Source organism: Triticum urartu, chromosome 5A (assembly GCF_056163025.1).
Source record: "Triticum urartu cultivar PI428250 chromosome 5A, HENAU_Tu73, whole genome shotgun sequence".
NCBI lineage: Eukaryota > Viridiplantae > Streptophyta > Magnoliopsida > Poales > Poaceae > Triticum > Triticum urartu.
In genome coordinates, this window is record NC_141877.1 from 529,876,507 (window position 1) to 529,894,348 (window position 17,842).

At 49.8% G+C, this 17,842-nt stretch overlaps 1 protein-coding gene and 1 pseudogene across 1 annotated transcript; both read right to left on the minus strand.

Annotated features, from left to right (window-relative positions):
• Positions 1-842: 842 nt before the first annotated feature.
• LOC147972521 (uncharacterized) lies at positions 843-4,208 on the minus strand (annotated as a pseudogene).
• Positions 4,209-10,381: 6,173 nt separating this feature from the next.
• LOC125527061 (cation/H(+) antiporter 2-like) lies at positions 10,382-14,203 on the minus strand. Its single transcript, XM_048691634.2, has 2 exons — positions 13,658-14,203; positions 10,382-13,565 (listed from the first exon to the last, which is right to left on the minus strand). Exons 1-2 carry the CDS (start codon positions 13,820-13,822, stop codon positions 11,271-11,273), a joined length of 2,460 nt encoding a protein of 819 aa, XP_048547591.1. The 5' UTR covers positions 13,823-14,203; the 3' UTR covers positions 10,382-11,270.
• Positions 14,204-17,842: the final 3,639 nt, after the last annotated feature.

The following is a 17,842-nucleotide window of genomic DNA, read 5'->3' on the forward strand; positions in this document are numbered from 1 at the left end:
GCACCTGCTTATAAGCCCCGCCGTCGCTGCTATCTCGAGCTCCTCTCTTAAGCAGGCCTTCTGGGCCTACCTCTTCTGCGATGCCTTGTTGGGCCTACTGGCTAGCGGGCCTGCATCCTGGCCCAACTAGAATTTGGGTTTCTAGTCGTATGCAGGCCGCTGTGGCCTAGTAGGTGGGCTTTTTTCTTATTTTTTTGCTTTATTTATTTTATTTATTTATTTTTGAGTTGTTTTTTGCTGTATTTAGAGTTTCTTTGTGAATATTTTTGCTTTAGGTACAAAAAATTACAAACTTTCTGTTAGTACCGGTAGTTTACAAATTTGAATAGTTTAAATTTTGAATTATTTGAAATTTGTGTGAATCACTAGTTTGTGAATAACTTAACTTTGAAAATAGATTTTTAGGTGATTCTTTTTTATGTTTAATATTAGTGTGTTTTATCATTATATTCAATTTGGTAATGCTTAGGTTATTTAAAAAATGAAATGCCTTTGTAATGGATGAGTTTTCGTCCGAAACTCTAATACTTCGAAAGAGATTGTCCATTTTATACACGAAGTGCATCCAGTTTTTGCGGTAACCCTCTCTACTTTTTTGCACATGCTATGTGGGTGAAAATATGATACCATGCCAACTTTCAACCTTTTCTGAATTCATTTGAAATGCTTTTCAATTTCAGGGTCATTTAGCTGAAAAAATCAGTAAATGCATTAAAGAATTTGCTTGCACATAAAATTTCTTCGCGTTTCAAATGTCAAAACACATAACTAGCTACCCTAACTATTACAGAAATTCCCTCCTGGGTGTGAAACACAGAAGAAAGTGATGATAGTGAAGCTGATCACATCCCAGATCTTTGGGTGTGAAACTTTTTCTTTGCGTGTGTCCCTTTGCGCCGTAGCCATGGAAAATCTTCATCATTTAACTGGATGCTCGGGTCAATATTCACTGTGAATGGAGAAATTTCATCAAACTTTTCATAATCTTCTGACATGTCTATCTTGTCATCCACTCCCACGATGTTTCTTTTCCCAAAAAGAACTATGTGCCGCTTTGGCTCATCGTACGATGCATTCGCTTCCTTATCTTTTCTTTTTCCCCGCTTGGTAGACATGTCCTTCACATAGAAAACATGTGCCACATCATTGGCTAGGATGAATGGTTCGTCTACATACGCAAGATTGTTGAGATCCACTGTTGTCATTCCGTACTGCGGGTCTTCCATTACCCCGCCTCGTGTCATATTGACCCATTTGCACCGAAACAAAGGGACCTTCACACCACGTCGATAGTCAAGTTCCCATATGTCCTGTATATAACCATAATATGTTTTCTTTCCCGTCTTGGTTTCTGCATTAAAGCGGACACCACTGTTTTGGTTGGTGCTCTTCTTATCTTGGGCGATCGTGTAAAATGTATTACCGTTTATCTCGTACCCTTTGAAAGTCATTATATTCGAAGATGGTAATTGGGACAGCAAGTACAGGTCATCTTCAATAGAGGCGTCATGCATGGTATGTGTCTGCAACCAGCTGGCGAAACTCCTGGTTTGTTTACGTGTAATCCAGTCATCAGACCGCTCCGGGTGTTTGGAGCGTAGCAAATTCTTGTGTTCATCCATATACGGAGCCACCAAGGCGGAATTCTGTAGAACTGTGTAGTGTGCTTCAGTGAGAGAATGTCCGTCCATACATATTATTTGTTTCCCTCCTAGCGTGCCTTTTCCATCCAGTCTGCCTTTATGCCGCGATTCAGGAACACCAATCGGCTTAAGTTCAGGAATAAAGTCAATACAAAACTCAATGACCTCCTCATTTTCATGGCCCTTGGAGATGCTTCCTTCTGGCCTAGCACGGTTATGAACATATTTCTTTAAGACTCCCATGAACCTCTCAAAGGGGAACATATTGTGTAAAAATACAGGACCCAAAACGTGAATCTCTTCACATAGGTGAATTAGGACGTGCGTCATGATGTTGAAGAAGGATGGTGGGAACACCAACTCGAAACTGACAAGACATTGCACCAAATCATTCTCTAACCTTGGTATGATTTCTGGATCGATTACCTTCTGAGAGATTGCATTGAGGAATGCACATAGCTTCACAATGGCTAATCGAACGTTTTCCGGTAGAAGCCCCCTTAATGCAACCGGAAGCAGTTGCGTCATAATCACGTGGCAGTCATGAGACTTTAGGTTCTGGAACTTTTTCTCTGCCATGTTTATTATTCCCTTTATATTCGACGAGAAGCCAGACGGTACCTTAATACTAAGCAGGCATTCAAAGAAGATTTCCTTCACTTCTTTGGTAAGAGCGTAGCTTGCATGACCCTGATGTATGCCGTCTTTTCCGTGCATACATTGCTAGTCCTCCCGTGCCTCAGGTGTATCTTTTGTCTTCCCATACACGCCCAAGAAGCCAAGCAGGGTCACACAAAGATTCTTCGTCACGTGCATCACGTCGATTATGGAGCGGACCTCTAGGTCTTTCCAATAGGGCAGGTCCCAAAATATAGATTTCTTCTTCCACATGGGTGCGCGTCCGTCAGCGTCATTCGGAACAGGTTGTCCACCAGGACCCTTTCCAAAGACCACCTTCAAATCCTTGACCATATCATGTACATCAGCACCAGTACGGTAGCGAGGCTTCGTCCAGTGATCCGCCTCACCTTTGAAATGCTTGCCTTTCTTTCTTACGGGATGCCTGCTCGGAAGAAATCGACGATATCCCAGGTACACATTCTTCTTACAATTAGCCAAATATATACTGTTGGTATCATCCAAACAGTGCATGCATGCGCGGTATCCCTTGTTTGTCTGTCCTGAAAGGTTACTGAGAGCAGGCCAATCATTGATGGTCACGAACAGCAACGCCTTTAGGTCAAATTCTTCCCTCATGTGCTCATCCCACGCACGTACACCTGTTCCATTCCACAGTTGTAAGAGTTTTTCAACTAATGGCATTAGGTACACATCAATGTCGTTGCCGGGTTGCTTAGGGCCTTGGATGAGCACTGGCATCATAATGAACTTCCGCTTCATACACAACCAAGGAGGAAGGTTATACAAACATAGAGTCACAGGCCAGGTGCTATGGTTGCTGCTCTGCTCCCCAAAAGGATTAATGCCATCTGCGCTTAGACCAAACCATACGTTCCCTGCGTCATCTGCAAACTCCTTCCCATACTTTCTTTCAATTTTTCTTCACTGCGACCCGTCAGCGGGTACTCTCAACTTTCCGTCTTTCTTACGGTCTTCTCTGTGCCATCGCATCGCCTTGGCATGCTCTTTGTTTTGGAACAAACGTTTCAACTATGGTATTATAGGAGCATACCACATCACCTTGGCAGGAATCTTCTTCCTGGGGCGCTCGCCCTCGACATCACCAGGGTCATCGCGGCTGATCTTATTGCGCAATGCACCGCATACTGGGCAAGCATTCAAATCCTCGTACTCACCGTGGTAGAGGATGCAATCATTAGGGCATGCATGTATCTTCTGCACCTCTAACCGTAGAGGGCAGACATCCTTCTTTGCTTCATACGTACTCTCATGCAATTCGTTGTCCTTTGGAAGCATATTCTTTATCATTACCAGTAACTTTCCAAATCCCTTGTCAGATACACCATTCTCTGCCTTCCATTGTAGCAATTCCAGTGTGGTGCTCAGCTTTTTCTTGTCACCTACGCAATTCGGGTACAACAATTTTTTGTGATCCTCTAACATGCGCTGCAACTTTTTCTTCTCCAAATCACTTGCGCAGTTTCTCTTTGCATCGGCAATGGCCCGACCTAGATCATCAACGGGCTCATCCGATGCCTCTTCTTCAGCTTCTTCCCGCATTGCCGGCTCAGCTTCTTCCCGCATTACCGGCTCAGCTTCTTCCCTCATTGTTGTATCATCGTATTCAGAGAACCCATGGCCAGGATAGTTGTCGTCGTCCTCTTCTTCTTCATTGTCTTCCATCATAACCCCTCTTTCTCCATGCTTGGTCCAAACATTATAGTGGGGCATGAAACCGGACTCAAACAGGTGGACGTAAATGGTTCTTGACGTAGAGTAATTGTGACCATTCTTACAGCCAGCACATGGACAAGGCATAAAACCATCCGCCCGCTTGTTTGCCTCAGCCGCAAGCAGAAAAGTACGCACGCCATTAATGAACTCGGGAGAGCATCGATCATCGTACATCCATTGCCGGCTCATCTTCAATACACAGCACCGAAAACACTAAATTAATACAATACATAAAGTTCATACATAAAGATCATACAACACTTAAATGCAACAAACAAATAACTCTCTAGCTAAAGAATTTAAATGCAACAACAAATGCGATCAAGATCGCAACTAAGGTAACAATTGATCCAACAACATAATGATACCAAGCCTCACTATGAATGGCATATTTTCTAATCTTTCTAATCTTCAAGCGCATTTTCTCCATCTTAATCTTGTGATCATCGACGACATCGGCAACATGCAACTCCAATTCCATCTTCTCCCCCTCAATTCTTTTCAATTTTTCCTTCAAATCCTCGTTTTCTCTTTCAACTAAATTTAACCTCTCGACAATAGGGTCGGTTGGAATTTCCGGTTCAACTACCTCCTACATACAAATATCTATGTCAACTTGATGGGCATAATTTGTCATAAACACGAAATGCAATGAATAGTTTTAAAAGAGAATATACCACATCCAAATCATAACCCGGACGAGGGCCGACGGGGACGGATATCAAAATCATGGCACTATGTATAACAAACAACGTATGAGTAAGATAATTATACGAGTAACTATATATCCAAATCACACAAACATCAATTTTTTATATAAAACTTCATGAACAAGAGGCTCACCACAAGGTGGTGCCGGCGACGGGACGTTGCGAGCGATCGACGGTGGTTACGACGGAGATTTAGAAGGTACTAAGTAAACCACACCTACATATGCAAACTAAGTGTTATTTTTGACTTCAAATTGCATATAAATCAAATACTAGCACATATATAATTCCTCCCAAATTACTAAACTCAAAAATCAATCACTATATAAAGTACTGCACGAGCTAATCTAGCAAGGAGAGATGAAAGGACAAAGTTGCTAACCTTTGTGATCATTTGAATGGATGGGGCCTTCAAATCTTGACAAATTTTGGGTAAAATGTGTGATGAGCTTGAGAGGAAGAGGAAAAAGAACAGAGAGGAGAGGGGAAAGGGGAAAGGGAAAGAACAGAGCGAGCTCGGGTGGACGAAGGGTCTATGTAGAACGACCTTTAGTACCGGTTCGTGATACGACCCGGTACTAAAGGTGCTGGAGGGGCCCCGGACTGACAACATCCTGCCACCACTCACTTTAGTACCGGTTCGTGGCACGAACCGGTGCTAAAGGTTCGCCACAAACCGATACTAATGAGAGCGGCCGGCTAGCCGTTGCAATCGGCACTAATGCACACATTAGTGCCGGCTCAAATTCAAACCGGCACTAATGTGCTTCATGTTTGACCCTTTTTCTACTAGTGATTGCATAGATGGCTGCCACACAAGATACGATGTGCACCAATAAGTCAGCTTGCCACTAACACTAGCACTAATAAACCAAACACAAGTGTGCAATGCCCCGGTCAACCAAGTCATGCCACTCAAAATCAAAACAATTGATAGTTGATGACAAATATTTTCGGACGGAAGAAGTAGTAGATATAACTGTCACTGGAAGGAAGTTCATCCCAGCAGAACCTAGATAGGGTGACCAGCACCATCACACGTCAATTGGGATCACTGGGCACAAAAACAAACAGACCAATTGTGAGGGCATCTCCAGCCGCGCCCCCAGGAAGGCCTCCCCAGGCGATTTTTTCGCGCCGGCGCCAAAAAAACGGCCCAGTCGCATCCCAGGAGCCCGATTTTCGCCGGCCTGGGCCGAAAACAGCGCCAGCGGATCCAAGCTGAACCCGGCGCGCTGGGGGGCGCCCGGGGGCGCCGGGGCGAACTGTTTTGGCGCGAAACAGCCGCGGGCCCGCCGCGTCAGCGACACGGCGCCTCGTCTTCCCCCAACGGCCTCGGTTCCTGCGGGGAATCAATGCCAAGGCTGCCGTCGGTCAGCCTTGCCATTGATTCCTCACGGGCGGCGCGTCACGGGACGGCGCGCCGACGCCTCCCCTCCCTCGCACGCGTACACACGGGTGCGGCGCGGCTATATAGCCGGTGGCCTGCACTCGCCTGTGCCCACACCAGCCCCGCCCCCCGCCGCCGCCCAGCTCCTCCCTCTCCCTACCTCTCCCGAGCGCCGCCGCCCAGCCCCTCCCTCTATCTCTCTACCTCTCCCGAGCCCGTCGCCATGGCGGAACGCTTCCCAGAGACGAGGCGGCGGCCAACGGCTTCGGCCGCCGTTCGCTCCGCGAACAGGAGTCCTGGCTCCTGTTCCAGGCGAACATCCCGGCGCCGCCGGACATGCGCACCGGGCCGATGGGGTGGAGGCTCAGCGCCGGGGGAGTGCCCATTCCCCCGTTGCCCGACGCCGTGGCAAAGCCGAAGTACTTTGCCGAGGAAGTCGAGGTCGTGCGCGCCTCCCTCACCGACGCCCAACTTTCCCTCCCCCAGTACGCCGCCGACAACCACGCGGCTTGGGCGGCGTATTTCGAGCGCCGCCAGCAGCAGCGCTTGGCGTCCATCAACGGCGAGCCGGTGGTTGGTGGCCGGCAGAACAGCGAGGGGCGCCACCTGTGGTGGGGCGTCCCCGGCCACACACTCGAGGGCGTGCTGACATACCTCGAGGGCGGCAACGACCCGCCGTTGGCGTACCCGGCGAGGGCGGCCGCCCTGGCGCAGCACCGACGCGCCGGGCCACGGGCGCCAAGGAGGTTCGGGTCCTCCTCCTCTTCTTCCTCCTCCCGATCTTCATCGCACTCCTCCGGCACTCCGGCCCTGCTCGGCGTCAAGGCTGAGCCCGTGGCGGAGACGCCGCTCGGCCGGCGCACTCGCAGCGCCGGCATCGTCATCAACCAGGGCGGCCGGCGCGCCTACTCGTCGGCTCCTCCTCCGCGCTTCGTGAAGCCAAAGACGGAGCCGGGGCTCGCGCCGGTGAAGACGGAGCCGGGGCTCGCGCCGGTGAAGGAGCCGGCCGCGCCGGTGACGACGGAGCTCGACGACGACGACGCGGCCCTGAAATGGGCGCGCAGGGACTCCATAGCGATGGAGAAGGAGCGCTTGGAGAAGGCGAAGGAGCGCCAGTGCGCCGCCCTGCTTCGCTTCGCGGAGCGTCGACGCGGCCGCGACGAAGGCGGAGTCGTCGTCATCTGCGACAGCGACGACGACGACGACGATGATGCGCCGCCACCAGTCCGCCATGGCGACGCTGGGCAGGGGTCCAGCAGGGGCGCCCGCGTCAAGGAGGAGAAGGCCGACGACGATGATGGCGGCGACGGCGGCGACTTCAGCCAGTTTTTCCTTTAGATTAGTTTATGTATATGTGCTATGTAATGAAAATCCACGAACTTCGCCGAAATGTGCCGAAATTTATCGTGTTTGGCCGAATTTTATCGCGTTTAAGCCGAACTTCGCCGAACTTCTTTTATTTTAAAACGTGCCTGGGGGCGGCCCTGGGGCTGGCGGCTGGGGACCAACTCGCCCTCAGGTTTAATTTTTGCGCCGGCTTATCCCCAGACAGCAATTTTAGGCATCCCTTGAAGAGCCAACGGCTGAAGATGTCATGAGAACTCAATTGGAGATGGCGCCCGACACGGTACCGCCGGCGCTGGGGTCGTAGTAGCCGAAGCAGAGCAGCACACCAACACCCAATGCATGGACGCGAACAAGAGGGCGGCCAGGGGACCTCATATATGACGCATTTTTCGTTTCCTATCGTGTGACAAAAAAAAAACCCTGAAGAACAGCTGCGCGTCTCAGGAATCGATCCCCCGACTTCACACTCCAAACGCGAGCCATTAGCCACAACATCACACAGCACAAAATGAACTTAAAGGTGCAAAAATCTATAAGAACACATAGCAGCGTTGAGATTTGGAAAACATTTATTGAAAATTGCGAGCAGGTTTAAAATGTCGCATTTTTGTGTATTCCATTTTTTGGAAAAGTAAAGATGTTTTGTAATTTCAATTTAAAAAGGAAACAGGAACAAAATTTGCAAATCCCAAACAATTTCCAAAAACGCGAACAATTCTTCAAAAATTAACATTTTCTGAAAAATGAACGAATTATGAAAAACACGAACAATATTTGAAATTTTCGAATATTTTCTGAGATCGCAATTTTTTTAGTTTTTCCAAGAAAAATGGAAAACCGGAACATTTTTTAAATTCAGCACCAATAAAATTAAAACACGAACTTTTCTTAAAATGCGAACAAAATTTGTATTGTATGCTTTTTTGAAAATGCGAACAAAATTTGAAACATGGGAATATTTGTGGAAATTGTGAAGAAAATTTTGAAACTGCAAACATTTTTTAAAACATGATCATTTTTTTGAAATTGTGAACATATTTTGAAAGCCAGAACATTTTTTGAAATTCTTGATATTTTTTGAAACACGAACAATTTTCTGAAACTGTGAACAAATGGGAAAACAAGAACACTTTTTGAAACATGATTTTTTCTGAAATTGTGAACAAATTATATGAATGAGGATTTTTCAAAATTATGAACACATTTTGAAAATGATAATTGTTTTTGGGAATCCTGAAGATTTTGAGAAACACAAACCATTTTTTAAAATGCGAACAATTTTATAAAAGAAGAACATTTTTGTAATTTCAAACAATATTTGAAATTTCCGAACAAGAAACAGGGAAAAGAAAAAATAACAAAAAACAGAAAAATAAAAAAGTAGAACGAAAAAGATGCATAAACCAAAAAAGAGACAAAAAAGAAAAAAATATAAAAGATATGAAACCTGGTTCAGAAACCTTCTAGAAAGTTCCCAAAATTGATAAAAACTGGTTGTGAATCTCTGGAGGCTACCTAAAACCAGAATTGCTGCAACATGTTAACGGGCCAGTCCAGCTTAGCGCTTCAATCGGCAGCCTGTCCGTCGACAGTTTGACGTGGTATGCGTTAAATGAGAGCAACTAGTTAACGAGCGCTTCTTCAGGAGCCTCGTAACGATTAATGTCACTTGGCGCGCTTTTAGCCATTAGCCATGTGTCGCGCTCTGGGCGCTTTTTTTGGTTTTTTTATTTATTTTTTTCACGCGTTTTCGGCTTTTTAAACGATTTTTTCGGTTTTTTTTTACTTTTGGTTTTCACCGGTCTTTCTTAGCTTTTGATTCAATTATTTTTTCAAAAAAGATATTTTGTGTGAAAAACGCGGTTTTTTTCTCCTTTCATGAGAGTCACGATTTTGCTTTCGCGAGAGTCACGGCCGTGCCTCTTCAAAACGAAAAAAAACACGTTTTTTGTTTTTTTTCTTTCGCGAGAGTCACGGTTTTGCTTCCGCGAGAGGCACGGGTGTGCTTTCACGAGAGTCACGTCCGTGCCTCTCGGAAACGGAAAAAACGTGTTTTTTGTTTTTTTTTCTTTCACGAGAGTCACGGTTTTGCTTCCGTGAAAAGTATGGTTGTGCTTTCGCGAGAGTCACGGCCGTGCCTCTCGGAAAGGGAAAAACATGTTTTCTGTTTTTTTTCTTTTGCGAGAGTCATGGTTTTGTTTCCGCAAGAGTCACGGTTGTGCTTTCACGAGAGTCACGGCCGTGCCTCCTTGGAAATGAAAAAAAACGCGTTTTCTTTTTTTCCTTCCGTGATAGTCACGGTTTTGCTTCCGCGAGAGGCACGGTTATGATTTTGTGTGAGGCACGGGCATGCCCATTTCGGAAAGGGAAAAAACCCATGCTACCGGTTCGGTTTTTTCATCCGTTTTTTTGTGAAAAAAAATTCGTCAGAACCTATCAACATGAGATCTAGTTTTGAAGATCTCGACGCGAGGAATCCAACGGTGAAAGCGGTTCGAGATTTGGACGCACGGTTTGAGAGATAAAACGTTTTGAATAAACGAATCTATGAAAAAGGAAAAACTCACAGGTTGCGACAAGTGGCGCGCTGTATATACGCCACCTATCGCAACTAGAGAAATTGAAGTGATCTTTGCAACGAGTATTCCTTAATTAGTGATTTCGTCGTCAAATAGGATATTCCCATGGCCAGGCCTACCACCGCACCGGGGTGCGGGAGGCCCAACAACATCGTTGCGATCTGGAGCAGACCGATACCTTCTTTTTTTCTTGAGAAATCTTGCCTCTTTACTGATTCAAAACAATTTTTTATATGTATACGGTTCGCATCATGAGAATTACCCAATCAATTATCGAGTTGCTCCAAAATTATAAGCAAACTTAAAAGGATTATGAGCTTTAAAATTAAAGTTTCGACGCTCATAAACAAAAGTGTAGGAATTAAACAAAACTAGTGCTACTTTTATGATTTCATGTATGATCTCTGCAAGAGGATCTTCTGTCCTGTGGATTATGTCAATCACCACACCGTGACAATCAGAGGTCACCACAAAGAAGTGTTCACTTTTAGTTTTAGATACAAAGGACTATTCATGTATACATATTTTAAATATTTGAATATAGACTACATGTATGCATGTACACTAAATTGAGTGAACAATCACACTAAAATATGTCTAAATATATTCGAATAAATTAAGTTTGGGCATGGCTACACGTAAGTCGTCTGACTTTTAAATTTGGCACAGTCGATTGTTTTGGAAGCCGCACCCTTCTTCTTCCTCCAACTCTTCTCCTTCTCTAAATCGTCGCATGGGCCGCTGGCCAAACCGCCTGCAACCATTACCCATGGCCGGCACTCCAACGCAGGCTTCCTGCCCCCTCCCAGGAAGCGCACCCACCGCTGGTCTTGCCGCCTCCCCCGGCCATCCCTCTAGCCCTGGGTGATGACCGGGTTTTTCTCCGGCGAAGTTGCACCACCGCCGTCCTGCCACCTCAACCACTGTTCGTTCTTCCGCCCCACCCCCCTTCCCCGCCTTCTACTTCCTCCCCTTCGGCTTCCCTCCGATCATCTCAAAATCGACTGACCCAAATGCTAAAGTCAGTTGACTGATATTTAGCTGATTTGAAAAAGTTTAAATATCTTATATTTGTGAACGGAGGAAGTATCATTTTCCTATTTCCTGCTTATTTGCTGAGATGAAAAAAATTGCCAGCTGAGATGTGCTACATTAATTCTAGTCGTCTACACTCTAATTATACACAGCTACAGTTTTCTACTACGTCTTTGCAGCATACACGGTGTCAGACCCCCGCCGTTCCCGCTGGTGGTGGGTCGAGGCCGAACGCCGTCGACACGGCTTTCTTCTGCTGCAGGACGATCACGGAGCCCATCTCCAGCGACTCGTCCGACGCGAGGATATCCCCGATTGGGCCCATCTCCCCGCACTCTAGCCCGCCCAGCAGCTCCGCCGGCTGCCTTCCGCCGCGCCCCACCACGACCAGCGCGTACGCCCCGGCCATCCTGCGCAGGGCCTCCACCACGTCCGCCGCGCCGCCCACCACCTTCTCAACGTACGACGCGAGCTCCTTCGCCACGTACTCGCGTTGGAGCGCCGCCATGCAGCACTCGTCGGGATCGTCCACCACGACGGACACCTCCCCGTCGGCGTGATCGTCGGCGCGTGCCGTCTGGACGCCGGCGTGGCCGTGCTTGCCGGGCCCCACGAAGCGGATGACGGTCAGGTGGACCGTCTCATTCTTGGCGAGGCGGCAGGCGAGGGCCACGGCCTCGCGGTCGTCCGGCCCGCCGAGGAAGACAGCCGCCACGTGCGTCGGCGCGGTGGCCCGGTCTTCCCGCCAGTTGCCCAGCGTCTCCTCGCTCGTGGATATCTTGGTCGGTAGCTGGAAGCTGGTGCCGCCTCTCCGGAACGGGCGGTCGACGAGGATGCCGGTGGTGCACGGCGCGCGCTCGAGCACGTTCAGGTTGAGCTGGCGGCGATCCTCCGACCGGCAGGACATCTTGCCGTCGTAGTGCTGCTCCTTGTGGTAGGGCACGATTAGGACGTCGGCGTGGACCTCCTCCGCGCAGCGGCGGATGGTCTTCAGGTTCGTGACGGGGCCGCGGTCGCCTTTGTCGATCTGCCGGATGACGAGGCCGGTGATGGAGGCGAACAGGTCGACGGTCCAGTTCACCTGCGTGGCGGCGTCGTTCATGCGGTCCCAGTGCTTGTCGCTGTCGATCTGGACCCGCTCGTGGTAGCGTTTGGCGCCGCCGGTGCCCGCGCGTGCGTGCTTGCTCACGGCGTCGTAGAAGTGCAGGACATGCACAGCGGGCTGCACGGCGGGCTTGCTCGCCAGCAGCTCGACGAGGCTGAGCATCGCCGGCGTGGCGCGTGCTCCGTGCACGCAGGCGAGCATCCGCAGCTCCTCCTCCTGGTCCGGGACCAGCCGCTCCAGCGTCCTGTGGCCGTTGCTCAGATACGCCTCCCTCTCCCTGCGGTACACAACGGCGAACACCGGCCCCGCGATGACGGTGCTGATCATGCTGCCCATCACCATGGCCATGAGCGCCTGCTCCGCCCAAATCCCCTCGGAGCTGGCGAAGCTCATGTCGATCATGTTGACGTGGCCCTTGATGTTAAGGATGACGCCGAGGCGCGCGGCGTCCCCGAGCGGCATGTGGAGGAACCTGGCAGCGCCCATGGTGCCTGCGCACTTGCCGACGAGACCGAGGATGGTGAGGAGGACGGCGGGCACGACGACGGCGCCGGACATGGCGCTGAAGTTGAGCCGCATCCCCATGGTCCCGAAATAGAAGGGCAGGGCCAGCGCGTGCAGCGGGTACGCAAGCGCGTGCGTGACGGTCCTCGCCACGGGGCCCTCCCTGGGGAACGCCAGCCCCAGCACGAGGCTCGCCGGCATGCCGTCGAAGCCGACGCGGCGCGGGAAGTCGCCGATGTAGGATACGGCGATGAGGATGAGAGCCAGCTCCCAGTTCCCGATGCGGTGCCGCCCCGCGTTGCGCCGGTTCATGAACTCCACGGCTGGCCGGAGCAGCGCGAGCGCGAGGCCGACCTTGAAGAGCGCCAGCACGCCGAGCCCGAGCCGCTGGGACGCGCTGTACCCTGGGGTCCTTCCGGACGCCAGCTTCATGCAGGAGAAGACGCCCTCCCCGACGATGCAGATGACGTTGGTGGCGATGGCGGCGCCGACGACGAGGCGGCCGGTGGCGGTGGCGGTGAGTCCGAGCTCGGCGGCCATCCGGGAGACGTCGACGGAGGAGGTGTTGGCGAGCGTGAGCATGAGCACGGCGGCGAGCAGCTCGGGCGAGCGGACGGGGGTGTGCATCATGCTGCCGTACAGGCCCCCGGAGACGAAGGCGGCGAGGAGCAGGCAGGTGGCGACGCTGGCGTAGGTGGCGATGGTGCAGCGGTGCTTGTCGTTCCAGAGCGAGGCGAGGTCGGCGTCGAGGCCGACGTAGAACATGTAGAAGATGCGCGCCTGGGAGACGTACCACCCGTACGTGTCCTCCACGTTCACCACGGCCACGTGCACGATCACCTCGTGCAGCCCCAGGCTCCCCACCATGATCCCCGCCTGCATGCATGCATGCACCCATGTCCATGGATGTTAGCGAATTGAGAGGAGGCGATTGATTGACCGGCCGAAGAGATGGCGCATGCACGTACGAGGATCTGGGAGATGGCGCTGGGCTGGTTGTGGCGGCGGAGGGAGAGGTGGATGAACTTGCCGAGGGCGATGACGACGACGGCCTGGAGGACGATGAGGAAGAGGGTGTCCAGGGACACGTTCTGGAGCTCGAGGACCAGATCGCAGTTCATGGGTCTCGCCATGGCCGCTTGATCGACCCTTCTTCCTCTTTAGCTCCGTCCGGCTCGCTGGCCGGCTCTTCCTCCGTTGGTGGCGCTTGTGGATGATGTCAACGTCGACGGCGGCGGATGATTGCGCGGCCGTGGTCCTGCCAGAAAATGTTCTCCAGGTTCGTCGGAGCCTTCCTGGCTGCTCGTGAGGTTGGTGATCAGTTTGGCAATGGATGGTCATGGATGACCATGGCATTGGCATGCATGTACAAGAGAAAAAAAAAAGGCTCGTCCTCCATACCTGGGCCTGACACTGCTACGAGCAGGAGGAGCCCATGAGGCCCTATATGTGAATGGAGGGAGTATGTCTTTTCTTCCTTGAGATTATCAATCCTGTTTCTTGGTTTGAACGGACAACATTGGATGCTAGACAAGCGCCATGTGTGGCCTCTAATCTAGGTGTTCACCTGATTTTCTGAGCAGGTGCAAGTCAAGTCAACCACCCAAGTTTTCGCTCTTTTCCACGCAAGTTACTAGTCAAGTCAACAGTGAACCATCATTTGACTATAAGTTGAGTTCACGAGATACCACCGAGAAGTAAGTGTTCATAGGCCATTATGAAACTGTTCAAGATCTTCGTCGCCCTCGCCGTCTTGGTTGTTCTATCCACCTCAAAACCATTTGTCGCGGGTTAGTGCACTAGGGAAGCAGGTAAAGAAAGCGCCAAAAGTTGGTATACGAGGGAAACAGATAGGCAGACTGCCTCCGGCACCAATACCAAACCCGCGTGGGCAGCACAAACGAGGGTCAGGGCCACCACATCCACCAGCAACACAGACGAGCAGAATTCAGCCGTTTAGCTCACCGCCGCCTCCTTTACCGCGAGCGCAGAAGAGCACAATGCAGCCAATGCCACCTCCACCACCGGTGCAGAAGAGTGGGGCATGGCCGATGCACTTTCCGCCACCTCCACCAGAAGTGCAGAAGAGGGTAGTGAGTCCGTTGCGCACCCCGCCGCCTCCACCGCCGGTGCAGAAGAGTGGGGCATGGCCGATCCACTTTCCGCCACCTCCACCAGAAGTGCAGAAGAGGGTAGTGAGTCCGTTGCGCACCCCGCCGCCTCCACCGCCGGTGCAGAAGAGTGGGGCATGGCCGATCCACTTTCCGCCACCTCCACCAGAAGTGCAGAAGAGGGTAGTGAGTCCGTTGCGCACCCCGCCGCCTCCACCGCCGGTGCAGAAGAGTGGGGCATGGCCGATCCACTTTCCGCCACCTCCACCAGAAGTGCAGAAGAGGGTAGTGAGTCCGTTGCGCACCCCGCCGCCTCCACCGCCGGTGCAGAAGAGTGGGGCATGGCCGATCCACTTTCCGCCACCTCCACCAGAAGTGCAGAAGAGGGTAGTGAGTCCGTTGCGCACCCCGCCGCCTCCACCGCCGGTGCAGAAGAGTGGGGCATGGCCGATCCACTTTCCGCCACCTCCACCAGAAGTGCAGAAGAGGGTAGTGAGTCCGTTGCGCACCCCGCCGCCTCCACCGCCGGTGCAGAAGAGTGGGGCATGGCCGATCCACTTTCCGCCACCTCCACCAGAAGTGCAGAAGAGGGTAGTGAGTCCGTTGCGCACCCCGCCGCCTCCACCGCCGGTGCAGAAGAGTGGGGCATGGCCGATCCACTTTCCGCCACCTCCACCAGAAGTGCAGAAGAGGGTAGTGAGTCCGTTGCGCACCCCGCCGCCTCCACCGCCGGTGCAGAAGAGTGGGGCATGGCCGATCCACTTTCCGCCACCTCCACCAGAAGTGCAGAAGAGGGTAGTGAGTCCGTTGCGCACCCCGCCGCCTCCACCGCCGGTGCAGAAGAGTGGGGCATGGCCGATCCACTTTCCGCCACCTCCACCAGAAGTGCAGAAGAGGGTAGTGAGTCCGTTGCGCACCCCGCCGCCTCCACCGCCGGTGCAGAAGAGTGGGGCATGGCCGATCCACTTTCCGCCACCTCCACCAGAAGTGCAGAAGAGGGTAGTGAGTCCGTTGCGCACCCCGCCGCCTCCACCGCCGGTGCAGAAGAGTGGGGCATGGCCGATCCACTTTCCGCCACCTCCACCAGAAGTGCAGAAGAGGGTAGTGAGTCCGTTGCGCACCCCGCCGCCTCCACCGCCGGTGCAGAAGAGTGGGGCATGGCCGATCCACTTTCCGCCACCTCCACCAGAAGTGCAGAAGAGGGTAGTGAGTCCGTTGCGCACCCCGCCGCCTCCACAATGAGCACATATCGTACAGTGGCTCGTGGTTATTAGATCCTTCATTTTCTTTACAGTCATCATTATATGGAATTAGATCTTGAGTACCATATGCATAGTCTTGTACTACCCACTTAGCTTAGATATGTGCACACAATGTTGTAGTTTTTTCAAATAAAGATCCTTATGCAGGGTTTCGTTACCCATTTGTTCAATTTGTGCCACGAATAAAACTGAACGAATAGGCTAGGTCTCCGATAAATGTGCAAAAACTAAAATTTTCTAAATAGCAACTGAACATCTTCACTGTATGACATGCCTACTTGTGCATGCTACCTTTCAACTTTTTTGAGATAAGTACTCACGTCATTCGCCATGAAATATGGGACTGACTAGGTGTCAGATGACCGAAAACTAATATTGGGTTAGTCACTTCTTCTAACTAGTCAATGTGTACGTGCAATACACGTTAATTTGGAAGTATATTAAGTGCATGCGGATATTAAGTAGGACATTATTTGCATGTTATTATGTGATTAGCACTATATTTGGTATGAAAATAACTGCACGCTAAACGTATTGAGCGCTCGACATTGAAGCAGTCTAGGTCGTCGGATTAACATGATTTAATGGCCGAGATTAATCGAGTTCGTTCCTTTAAGTTTTTTTTATATTTTTATATTGGTATAGATATAGATGTCCTTGATTTTCGTTCTGTCCGCATGCAAGCGCTGAAATAGAAGGATCCGGCTTGCCTGCTCCCTTCCCGTGCTCCCATCCATGCTCCCACTTAATCCTACAGCTGTCTTTTTTTCTTTTTTCTTTCTAATTTAATCATCTCCCCCCTGATTTTAAAGGGTGGGACCAGGCCTTATTTTGTTCCAATCAAATCAAGCCACGTAGACGGGAGCACGGATGGGCACACGGCGAGGGAGCAGGCAAGTCTTTATTTGGTATACTACGCCATGCATGCATGCATGCAAGCTGCTCAGTCATGCTAAATGCCTTCCGATTTATGAGTGTACTGCTTGAGTTTGACTAGAACGAATTTCTGACATGGCAGGCTTATACAAAACTCCCTCTTTTCTTTTCTACGTAAGATGAAATGAAAAAAAGTTGGAATTAGAAAAGGTGAATGATTTTGTCTAAATAAATGTGAAATGAAAAAATTAAATTAAATTAAATTCGGAGCCAGAAATATCAGTGCATGGGAGATAAAAAATGATTTTATTTGTATCGGTTACCTTTTTTATGAGTAAATAAAGACATATTTTAAAAGGATGTTTGGTCTCCCTCGACTCTTCAGAGGAGCACTAGGCCCTATGCAACCAATAAGCAGAAGCCCATCCGATATTTAAGCTTTGTCTGAAATATACAAAAATGAGATGATACCTAGTAAGACATAAGGCAAAAACCATAATAAATAAACAAAAATAAACTAAGGAATAAAAAGATAAGTTATGTACAAAAGAATGAATTAGTGGATTGAGTATTACCCTTTAAAAATGGAGAAAAATAATACAAATAGTCAAATACTAACAATATTCACACACAATTTACGCAAAAAAATGTGTTGTTTATAATATGCAAGAATAAGCATATAGTAGTGGAATTTTCACGGAAAAATATTTTCTAAGAATGAATGAATTAGCGGCATTGATATTAACCTTGAAGAAGAAAAATAAATGAAATAACAAGTAAAATAATCAAAATAATGAAGTATTCTAAGTAAGAATAAGTTAGTGCCACTACTATTACCCTGTAAGAAGAAAGAAAATGTAAATAATAAATAAGGACAAAATTTTCACATAATTCAAATACAAAT

What these genes read in the sequence shown, in the direction of transcription:
- LOC125527061 (XM_048691634.2), bottom strand. Translation starts at nt 13,822, where the DNA reads ATGGCGAGACCCATGAACTGCGATCTGGTCCTCGAGCTCCAGAACGTG. An exon ending in GCGCCATCTCCCAGATCCTC is followed by an intron (nt 13,566 to 13,657) that starts GTACGTGCATGC and finishes GCATGCATGCAG; the next exon opens with GCGGGGATCATGGTGGGGAG.